Source organism: Manis javanica, chromosome 11, assembly GCF_040802235.1.
Source record: "Manis javanica isolate MJ-LG chromosome 11, MJ_LKY, whole genome shotgun sequence".
NCBI classification, from domain to species: domain Eukaryota; kingdom Metazoa; phylum Chordata; class Mammalia; order Pholidota; family Manidae; genus Manis; species Manis javanica.
The window spans coordinates 45,403,746-45,415,929 of NC_133166.1; the positions used below are offsets into that span (position 1 = coordinate 45,403,746).

The window sequence follows — 12,184 nt, forward strand, 5'->3', positions numbered from 1 at the left end:
TCTCACTACATTTAAAGTGTAAACTTCTTATTGTGGCCTTCAGAGGCTTTTCAGGATATCTGGGCCTGGCCTCTCTGGGCCATTTCCTAATGCTTCCCTAACTCACAATGCTGAAGCCATTCCAACCTTCTTTTGTGTTTTGTTCATTATTAGCTTACTCTTCTCTCAGGGCACTACACTGAAATAAACCAGATTCATACAAGCTTCACTTGTATTCCCTAATCTTGATTTATTTTTAGTTATGATACTTAAGAAGTATTACCTGAAATTATATGATGTATTTTTCTCCCAAAAAAGATTTTGTTGATCTTGTTGACGCTTGTAGTCCAGAATCAAGGACAGTACCTAGCACAGAGTAGGTACTCAATAGTTTTAGGATTAGTGAAAGGACTGACAAATAGATTAAAGGAAAGAGAATATTGACTCACCTGTCCTTAGGAAACTTACAGTAGAATTCACCCACTGCTTTGTTCTCCATGATGTCATTTGTCACTGAGTTTTCTCACCTGTTAATGATAAGCGCTTTGTTATCTTTCTCACTAAACACCCAAATTGATTATGTTCCTCTTTTATATTTAAGTTGTATTGACAAATCTTTCTGTAGAGCATTTAAAGACCTAATAGTCATCACCCTTCTTAAGTAGTAGGAGAATGCCTTTTTAAAACTACTATTACTGTAAAGTCCTCCCTGATTCAAAGTCATTTAGATGCTTCCTCATATTCTTATAAATGACTGTTCACATAGGTGACAATACTTTGCTATTCATATCTGTCTTATTCATATAGGCTAGCACAGGCTATCTACTCAATGATGGATAAATGGTGACTGGGTATGGAATTGGGCATAATGTATGGAAGGATGGATGTGGATAGAATAAGCAGTGGCACACTGACACAGTACAAAGCAGTTTATCTGCAGGATTTGTATAGAGTCATGGGGCTGACTGACTACAGCTCCTGCAATACCCTCACCATGACTAGCTTGTGTCAGGACTTTAGAGCAGTGACAGTGTTAGACAGGCAACAAAAGAACTGCAAAGAGTAAGTCTAAATCTTCATTACTACCATGCTGTAACCACTGAGTAAATCATATATGGACCCCGAGATTTATTCTTCACAAGAAACTGGTGGAATAACTTTTTAAATCACAGAGTTTATTAGCAGTCAGAAGATTCAGTTTTAGGTACTTACTCTATCACTAACTAAAGAAGTGATAAATCATGTTTTATTCCTTATTATAAATAGAAATTGAGCAGAATTTAAGAGCTTTTGTGAGATGCAAGTAAGAGAATCTATCTTGGGAGTGATATATAAACTATAAAGTATGAAAATAACCTTAGGCAACTCTAAGCACATCCTGGCAATCATAGAACATGCTATCATCATAATGTATGGGAAGGTCACACAGCTGCACGTAAGTGGAGGCCAACTTATAATGTCACTCACACATATTTACATTGTCTAAGAGTTACCTTATGTAGTTCCAGATGCTTCTGCAGTTATAGTACAATGTAACAAAGTAATGAAATAAACTGGAGTTATAATAAAGAAGAATGCTATTAAATAATTTGGCTATTAAAATTATACTCCGAGAGACAGCTTTAAGGGTTTTGTTGAAATCCAAGTAACCATATTGATCCATCTCAAGTTTTGAGCTGATGCTGGTTTACAAACAAAATTTAGAAGACTTAATGGATAACCACTTGACTCAGCAAAAGTTTTCATTATAAATCATATTATTGATGATCAGAATAGCGATTTATAGATTAAATTTTAAATTGTGAATTAGCATACTCAAGATAATTACATTAGGCTTATAATGGAAGACAATGGTGTTTTTTGCACCCCAAACTACATAATTGGTTTTATAGATTCCTAAATACTAAAATTGTGAATTTAAAGGAAGACCAAAGAAAGGAAATATGTATTTATTTCTTCAATACCTTATGTGTACAAGTCACATAGATTATTCCATTTAATTCTTGAAACAAGAAAAATTTTATTTTCACAGATTTTCAGATTAAGAAACTATAACTGACCCACTGCCATTCAACTAATAAAAGATATGACCAAAATTTTAACTTGGATTTACTGAAACCATTATTAGTTCTTTGTCCACTACATCAGGCTCTCAACTTCAACATTTTAAAGAATTTTCTTAAACTTTGAGAATCTTAGGTTTTTTTTCATAAATGTAGCAGCTTTATTGAGACATAATTCACATCCCATACAATTCACCTGTTTAAAGTTTACAGTGTTTTTTAGTATATCACAGAGATTGACACCTATCACCACAATCAACTTTAGAACATTTCATCACCTCGAAAAGAAACCCCATACCTATTGGTTATACACATCCCAACCCCTGAAGCCATAGGCAACCACTAATTTTTCTTTCCCTACAGATTATTCTGGACAGTTCTTACAAATGGAATCACAGAATACTTGGTCTTTTGTGACTGACAGTTCTTCACTTAGTATAATATTTCCAGGGTCCATCCATGTTTCAGCATTAATCAGCACTTCATTCTTTTTATTACCGAATGATATTCCACAGTATAGATAAAGCTTATTTTATTTATATGTTCATCAGTTGATGGATGGACATTTGGATTGTTTCCACTTTGGGCTTTTATGAACAATGCTTCTATAAGCATTTGTGTACATATTTTTTGTGAACTTGTTTCCATTTATCTTGAGTATATACCTCAGAGTAGAATGCAGAATCATCTGGTAACTGTGTTAAAACTTCCAAAGAACCATTAGACTGTTTTTTAAAGCAACTGCACTATTTTTCATTCCCATCAGCAGTGTATAAGGGTTTGATTTCTCCACATCTTCACTGCCACTTGTTAGTGTCTGCTTTTTGATGATAGCCAACCTAGTGGGTATGAAGTTGTCTCATTGTGAGTTTGGTTTGCATTTCCCTGATAGCTAGTGATGTGTTTTTTGGCCACTTGTATATCATTTTTGGAGAAATGTCTGTTCAGATCCATTTGTTCATTTTTGAACTGGGTTGTTTGTTTTATTATTGAGTTATAAGAGTTGTGTATATATATAACTCCTTTATTAGATCATGATTTGCAAATATTTTCTCCCATTCTGACTTTTCACTTTCTTAATGGCATTCATTCAAGCACAAAACTCTTAATTCTCACAAAATCCAATTTGTCTGTTTTTCTTAAGGGTGTATGTCTTCCTATCATTCATACCAGAGAACAGCAAGAGTTCCATCTGTTCTACTCAAAATTATGCTGTTACCTACTCTACTGGAAAGTTGTTGAATGTTTTGTTTTCTGAAAGTTTATATTTCTTAATTATTGGACTCTTGATTAATACACTATTAATTACAAAAATCATCATCAAATAAACTAAATATTGGGAATGTAGCAATGAACACAACAGTCACTACAGTGATGGTACTTATAGTGGGAAGAGTCCGATAATAACCATCCATCAGCTTGTTCTCACTTTGTTTTTTTCTCTGTCTTTTATGAAGATATAAGCACAAATATATGCATGTTAACATACATCTGTTCATTTATATATACATATATATATACACACATATATACCTATACAATATGTATATATATGTGTGTGTATATGTGTATGTGTGTGTAGATATATGGCATAAATACATACATTAAATATCTATGTTATAACTTAATGTCAGGTGATGCTTTATATATAGCATGTATGTTTGTGTATGTGTTATCACTTTACGTCAGGTGCTAATAAAACTAATAAAGCTCTATGAGGAAACAGAGAACTATGGGAGGTTTCACTTTAGAAACAGTGGTCAAGAAGAGATTCTCTGACATGATGACATAAGCAGAACCATGCCTGAAATAGGGGTTGAACATTCTTAGCAGAGCAAGGAACAAGTGCAAAGGCCCTGTGGTGAGAAAATATTTATCATCAAGTAACTCAGTGCAGCTGGATTAGAGAAAGTGAGAGCAGGGTTATAGGAGAGGGATAAGAAGTGGTGGTAAGGTGTCAGATGATGCATACTCAGTGTGCCATAAATAATATAGACTATGACTTTTACTTGCAGCTACAAAACTATTGGAAGGTTTTGAGTAGAGTTTTAATGTAATTTAACTTAGCTTTTAAAAGGACCACTCTGGCTGCCATGTGGCAGGGGCAAAATATAGAAATAGGAATATAAGTTAGAAGACTCTTACAGACTTCTGCTCATGAGCTGGTGATGGCTTGGATTAAGATACCATAAAAGGTGATAAATAATGATAAATAATCAGATATAATTTGAGGTAGTTCAGACATTTGATAGACATGGAAATCCACTTAGTTACTTAACAAATCTTGAATAACATCTACATATCAGATGTTTTACTAGATGTTAGGGATGAAGTACTGAACAAAAAAGGAAACAAAAGTGAACAAAGTAAAGAACTGGCCCACAAATACCCTGGTGAGAAAAACAGATATTAAATGAACACAAAGCAGTAATAGCATGTTGCATGTTAGATACTGATATGTGCTAAAGAGTAAAGCAAAGCAGAAAAATGATGCTTCATGCAAAGTCAACAGAATTTAATTAAGGATTGAACATGTATAAGAGAAAATAAGAAGTCAGGATTTTGGCCTGTGCTAACTTTAAGAAGGGAGTCACTATTTATTAAGATAGTAATTGTTTCTTTATTTTATTACCCATAGGCTTAATAGGGGGTAATTGTGAACATAGATTTTCTTTCCTTTAGATTATGATTTTAGGAATAAAATAAATAAATAAACAGAAGAAAATTTAAAATTGTATCATTTAGGATCAATATTTTCCAAAATAACAAATACATTTTTTTCTTTTTATTGTTTTAATTAACTAATCTGTTAATCCCCAAGCTGTGCTAGACTTTGTAGTGAATTAAAAATAAATGACAAAGAAATAGGATATGGCCCAAGGATAATTTTGTCTAAATTCAGATAAAATAAAAGGAGTTACAAAAAGAAAAAAGGAAGGTAGAGAGAAAGGGCAGGAAGGAGGAAATGAAAATAGTAAGGGGAGGGAAAAAACAAACTAAAATTAATGTGATAGAATTAAGAAGAGAACATGATCAGTATTTGTTGGGGCCTTGTGGCAGGAAGGGACAGAGGAAGATCTGAAAATGTTTCATAAAGTTGGCATTTCATAAGTCTTTCAAAACTGAGCTGTCCTTCAGCAAGTTGATGATGTAAGCATGTTCCTGTTTCAGGAATATTTGTGTTATAGGAATTGCCATAGAAGGGAAAGAAAAGAAAAGTCAAAGCAAACTAGGCAAAACATAAAAAGTTCATTCTAAAAAATTAAATTGTGAGTGGAATAGGTTTAAATGAATGAGAAAAACTTCTATAAATAGTATTTATTGTGTTCCATTAGAAATACTCTAATTGATATAATTGCATTTTATCTTTTTTGAGCATTAAATTAATAATCAAGTATTTTTTAGAGCTTAAAAGAAGTTCTGAGACCGTCTTCAAAAAAACCTCTATTTTACAGATGAGGAAATAGATTCTCAGGAAAAAGAAATTACATACTCAGGACAGGACAGATTTAGGATGAGAAATGATAGTTTTGTGACCCCCGGGCCAGTGCACTCTCCTCGATAGCACTCTGTTTACCTATTGCTGTTTAACCACACAAGGATCTCTTTCTTTGTCTCTAACATTAAAAGAAAGAAAAATATGGAGAGAGAAAGAGAGGGAGACAGAGATATAGGGACAAAGGAAAGGAAGGAGAGGGGGAGGAAGGGAAAGAGAATCATTAAGCCCTCTGTGCCTTACAAATCAGCAAGTTGAACATGCTAGGGTTTTGGTAACTGCTCCAACAAACTAAAATTTTAGTTCCTTCTCACTCACCTGACAGCAGTTCAAGGCAACTCCGGGTTTTGCGTTTTAATTTTCTTCATCTGGGTCATTCTTCCCTAGGCTTAACTGTGCAATGCAACTGCCTCACCTCACTGGGTCTATGCTGGTATGTTATTGCAATTCTCTGTGCTAAAATAATATCCCTCCTCCCCACCTTTGACACCTGCATCGTTCCCCCCTAGTGTAATTTTGTCCAATGCACTGGGTATTTTTACTTATTATTTTTGTCTGTGTACTGTTTTTCTTCCCTTACTTTCATGTTCCATGAAGGCAGGGTTTTGTTTGCTGCTATATCTCCAAATCATGAAAAAATGTCTAACATATTGTAGACTTAATAAATAATTGTTGAATGAATTAAATATCATTTGCATGAATCTTGGAAACATGAAATTATATACACAAACATCAGTTTTGGAGTCACATCTAGATGTGTTTCAGTTCTAGATGTACCCCTTACTGGTTTAGTGACACTGGCATGCTACCTAATTTCCATATGCCTTAAGCTATTTATTATTAAATACAGGTAAAAAAAATTATACCCACTTTGTAGACTTGTTTTAAAGATTAAAGGATATAACACATGTAAAGTTTTAGGCTCTTAATATGTCAGCAAATGTTGACCACTAGTGTTAGCTGTTATTAATAGGTCTAGGTATAACCTTAAATGCTGAGAGCATTTTAATATAATTGAAAATCAACTCTGTACTAAAAAATAATATGATCTGTCCAATTTCACTGCTAAGAACTACTATCAGATTTTAAACATTACTAATACAAGAAATTAGTGAATGTTGTAAACAAAATTGTTTTTATCCTGTTAAAATACTAAGTAAAATGATTGAACTCTTTGAAGTACTGTATATAGTCATCCATGTCAAAATTCATGTCTGATAGGCATTAACAGATTGAATAAAATAACTGCAAAACAGTTTTGTTTAAAAAATCTAAATATATAGGAATCTTTTTTTTAATTTGAAGAGATATTTATATCACAAGGAATATGAATTTTGTGAAGTGTCAAGAGTTCTTGGTCATATAGTACCCTCGAGAATTCTTATATTACTCTTTTACATTGATCATAGCTTGTCCATTATTCATGTACATTCTTATATGTGATTGACATTACAGCATCATTCCCTTTTTAATCATTCAAATGTTATCATTTTTTAATCTTTTTTGCAGTTGTAACATTTCAATCTCATAATTTTGTATCTTTCTTGTAATGTTTGTTAGCATTCCTTCTGTTATTTCTCTGACTTCTTGCGCCCTTCAGCTAAATCCACATTTAGAAAATTTTCCCACTTTTAAGAAAGCAAATTCTCAAAATTAATAGAGTTTTTAATGAAGCAAATAAATGCTTAAGAATCTGTTGAATTCCTGCAAATATTTCTCCAAATTCAAAAGAGATGATGTATCCAATAGAGTTTATATGATTGGAATTTTATTTTTAGGAAGTTTAAGTCCATCAAATACCAGAGATGCATTTACTTATTAAAGTTACCCTAGAATCAGCATTAATTCACTAACAGGCAAGAATTTCATGATAGTACACTCTTTGATTATTGGATATATGGGTCATAAAAAATATATTTGGATAAACCTTGCGAAAACATGATAAAGAGAGAAAAAAAATTAATGTAATTTTTTCTTTCTCTTTTCTAGCACTCGGAAAAGATTAAGATTACATGGATGATTCAGAACATGCTAATTATGACCGATCTCGGCTTATTAAAGACTTTGTTCCCAAAGGTAATCCTGACAACAAGACAAGATTGCCTAAGGTAATGCAAACTAAACTATCAGTGAATCATTTGAATACCATAATGACTTTAAAAGCCTTTCAGTTATTTTCAATATTAATCTATATTGTGCTGGAAAAATACAAGACGGCACACCTTCATATACATCTTTAAGGACTCAAAAGTGAAAAGTTACGTGTAGACATCACATCCATTTCTATAATCAAACAATTTTAAAAATAGTCTGTTATGTATAATTATTCTTTAGGGGTTTATTACTTCATTTTCATATAATTTTTTCAAAAAGTATCATCGTTTAATGAGACTTGTCCAGCCTCCATGAATTTTAATTGGGTTCTATTCAAATGGATGGATATTTGAATTCTGGTTCCATTATTTATTAGTTGTGACAACTTGAGCAGGTTAATTAAAGTCACCGAGTCTTGTTTCTCTCATTTGTAAAATTGAAAGGAACCATTCTGTCTGTTTGACAAAATTCTTTGATGACTAACAGATAACCAGAAGGCCGTATCTAGGTCACAACAAAAGCTGATATATGGCAGGTGTTTATAACAATGTGGAAGTTGAGAATAGCCCATTGAAACTCACCAACAAATGAACAAGTGGGCTAATGCTAGTTAAAATCAAAAAACAAAAATCTAACTCCCAGCAGTCCCATTCTTCAGCAAACAAAATTATTTTGTGGACTCTTCAGAGCATCTGAGTGCTCATCCAACACCAAGTACTATCCCCGTTGGATGTGTTCCAAGACAGATTCCAGCTCAGTCCGAGCTCACTTTTTTTTTCATTCTTTCCAATGCCTTTGTAAAATGAATTTGCTGTTTAACACAAAAATGACCTAGCTTTCATTGTCTCTGCAGGGCTAATAATCACATCCTTGAATATATATTTCTCTGTGATGTTTGATTTGGTTTGGCTTGAGTTTATTTTGTGAATCCCTTCATTAGTCACCACAAAAGCATTATTGAAGAAATATGGCACAATTTAACTGTTGCTGTCATAAATGATAGCAAACTTCAGTAAGTAGATGCTGAGGTAAATGCTTGTGCCAAGTTTCTTCATTCCTTTTTGGTTTGGTTTTGTTAAAGGGGGGGCATTATTTTGGGCCAGTAATTCTTACAGTATCTTCACAAATCAGGGGTTTATTGCAGGGGAAAGTGACAACCAATGTAAACTACATTGTAAGTAATGATAAGAATTGGGTTACAGAAAATAAATTGAGCTTTATAACAAAATTTGTTCACTTTATCTGCCTCTCTAAGTCTGATCAACACAATGAATGTTTACAATCTCTGTACTATGTATAAATCATTGTTCCAAGTGACGTGAGAGAAGGAGTTACAAGAAAAATTTAGGGAAAACAGGTATTTCTCAGGATACCTACAGCACCACTGAGAAGACAAACAGTATGCTTCAATTAGAAAATGAACTAAGGTTAAGTAAAATCCATATTACCTTCTTCTCTAGAATTTGCCACCAGTGATCACTGCCACGGCATTTCAGCTTAACAGGAGACATTTCCCATATGTCATTTCAACTAACCTTAACTTCAGAATATTAAAGTTAAAAAGAAATAGTTAAACCTGCACTCATTTTTCATTTGGGATCTTAAAGTAAGAAAATTTTGCGTGATGATGGTAACAGACCATAATTGTTCAATCCAAGAAATCCTGGTCTAATATCATACTGAATGTGAATCTGCCTGAATACTTATTCTTCTACTATTGCTCTTATACTCAAACTGCAGAAAAATGTCATGTGTTACCTGGATGTTTTTATTTAGACTCAGTCTTCTAATGTCTACCAAAATGTGGTCACTTTTATTAATTCTGTTTGTTAGAATGCAGCACAAATTCCATATGAATGAATGGTTCCATTACAAAAAGAAAAAAAATGTTTAAAAGCCATTATCTGGTTCACTTGCTTGTAAATCTTCTCTACAAATGAAGGGCCAAATAATCTACTTAGAATATGTTCTTTGTGTACATCTGTCACAGAGCAATGACCTATATTTCTATTGTTTGAACTAATATGTGAATACCTTTCAATTTATAAATTTCTCAATCTTCCTCTTGTTCTACCTCACCACTAAGTAATTTGAGTCTGTATGTGTATTTATCTGTGTATATATTAGGGTATATATATATTTTAAGTTGGGTCTTACGGAATTGACAATATTCATTCATTTATGCCCTACAAAATAGTAACTTTCATAAGGTTTAAATAACATGTATTAGTATAGACATATAAATTGTGTGGCAGCGGAGCCAAGATGGCGGCGTGAGTAGAGCAGTGGAAATCTCCTCCCAAAAACACATAGAGCTATGAAAATATAACAAAAAAAAATCTTCCTAAAATAGAGACCACAGGACACAGGACAACATCCAGACCACATCCACACCTGCAAGAACCCAGCGCCTTGTGAAGGGGGTAAGATACTAGCCCCAGCCCGGCGGGACCCGAGCGCCCCTCCCCCCGGCTCCCGGCGGGTGGAGAGAAACCGGAGCGGTTTTTTTTTTTCTTTTTTTTTGGCGAGCGCTTTTTGGAAGCCTTAGAGGGACGGGCCCCCGTTGCTGGGGAGGCAGGGTGGCGGGACCGGTGAGGAGGTGCCTGGGAACGGCGCCGGAGGACAAAGAATATCCCGCGTTTCTCCCTGCGAGACCTGGGGGCGGGTGCCTGAGACCGGTGCCTGAGGACGGAGGAGGTCGCGCGTTTTTCCCCTTTTTTTTTTTTTCTCTTTTTGGCGAGCGCTTTTTGGAAGCCTTGAAGGGACGGGGACCCCAGTGCTAGGGAGGCACGGTGGCGGGACTGGTGAGCGGGTGGCTGGGACCGGCGCCTGAGGACAAAGAATATCCCCCGTTTTTCCCTGCGGGACCGGTGGGCGGGTGCCTGAGACCGGCACTTGAGGACAGAGGAAATCGCGCGTTTTTCCCCTTTTTTTTTCTCTTTTCTGCGAGTGCTTTTTGGAAGCCTAAAAAGGGACAGGGACCCCGGTGCTAGGGACGCAGGGCGGCGGGACTGGTGAGCGGGTGCCTGGGACCGGCACCTGAGGACAAAGAATATCCCGCATTTTTCCCTGTGGGACCGGTGGGTGGGTGCCTGAGACCAGCACCTGAGGACGGAAGAAATCGTGCGTTTTTCCCCTTTTTTTTCTCTCTTTTTGCCGAGTGCTTTTTGGAAGCCTTGAAGGGAGAGGGACCCCGGTGCTAGGGAGGCAGGGCGGCGGGACTGGTGAGCGGGTGCGTGGGACCAGTGCCTGAGGACAAAGAATATTGAGCATTCCTTCCCTGCGGGACCGGTGGGTGGGTGCTTTTTGGAAGCCCTGAAAGGACAGGGACCCTGGTGCTAGGGAGACAGGGCAGCAGGACCAGTGAGCAGGTGCCTGGGACCGGCACCTGAGGACAAAAAAAAAAAAAAAAAAAAATCGCTTGTTTTTTCCTTTTTTTTTTTTTTTTCTTTCTCTTTGTTTCTGTTCCCTCTCTCATTGTTGCTGCTGTTGTTTTGGTTTGGAGAGTGCTTTTTGGAAATCTTAAAGGGGCAGGACAGGTCACTTAGACCAGAAGCAGGGAATCTGGGGATCTCTGGGCACTCTAACCCCCTGGGCAGCAGGGAGCACAGAGGCCCCTTACGGAGATAAATAATCTCCTGGCTGCTCCCCCTCCAACGGGGCTCCACCATTTTGGAGGAACAGCCCCAGCCAGGCCAAGCCCACAGCAACAGCGGAGATAAACCCCAAAGCAACTGGGCAGGAAGCAGAAGCCCTGTCTGCGCACAGCTGCCCAGCACAAGCCACTAGAGGTCGCTATTCTCCCAGGAAAAGGCTACAAACCAACAAGAAGGGAAGCTCTTCCAGCGGTCACTTGTACCAGCTCTGCAAACTATCTCTATCACCATGAAAAGGCAAAACTACAGGCAGACAAAGATCACAGAGACAACACCTGAGAGGGAGACAGACCTAACTAGTCCTCCTGAAAAAGAATTCAAAATAAAAATCATGAACATGCTGACAGAGATGCAGAAAAAAATGCAAGAGCAATGGGATGAGATGCAGAGAAAAATGCAAGAGCAGTGGGATGAGATGCAGAGAAAAATGCAAGAGCAGTGGGATGAAGTCCGGAAGGAGATCACAGATGTCAGGAAAGAGATCACAGAAGTGAAACAATCCCTGGAAGGATTTATAAGCAGAATGGATAAGATGCAAGAGGCCATTGAAGGAATAGAAGCCAGAGAACAGGAACGTATAGAAGCTGACATAGAGAGAGATAAAAGGATCTCCAGGAATGAAACAACACTAAGAGAAATATGTGACCAATACAAAAGGAAAAACATTCGTATTATAGGGATACCAGAAGAGGAAGAAAGAGGAAAAGGGATAGAAAGTGTCTTTGAAGAAATAATTGCTGAAAACTTCCCCAAACTGGGGGAGGAAATAATCGAACAGACCATGGAATTATACAGAACCCCCAACAGAAAGGATCCAAGGAGGACAACACCAAGACACATAATAATTAAAATGGCAAGGATCAAGGACAAGGAAAGAGTTTTAAAGGCAGCTAGAG

General features: G+C 36.3%; 1 protein-coding gene across 2 annotated transcripts in view; it reads left to right on the forward strand.

Annotated features, from left to right (window-relative positions):
- Positions 1-12,184, forward strand: part of LOC140844408 (anoctamin-3-like) — a 141,252-nt gene that overhangs the window by 67,669 nt on the left and 61,399 nt on the right. For both annotated transcript variants that reach the window (XM_073216335.1, XM_073216336.1), the window contains exon 4: positions 7,528-7,646. In XM_073216335.1, the coding sequence (XP_073072436.1) occupies positions 7,528-7,544 (17 nt within the window). In that variant the 3' untranslated portion in view covers positions 7,545-7,646. The remainder of the gene's footprint in view (positions 1-7,527; positions 7,647-12,184) is intronic.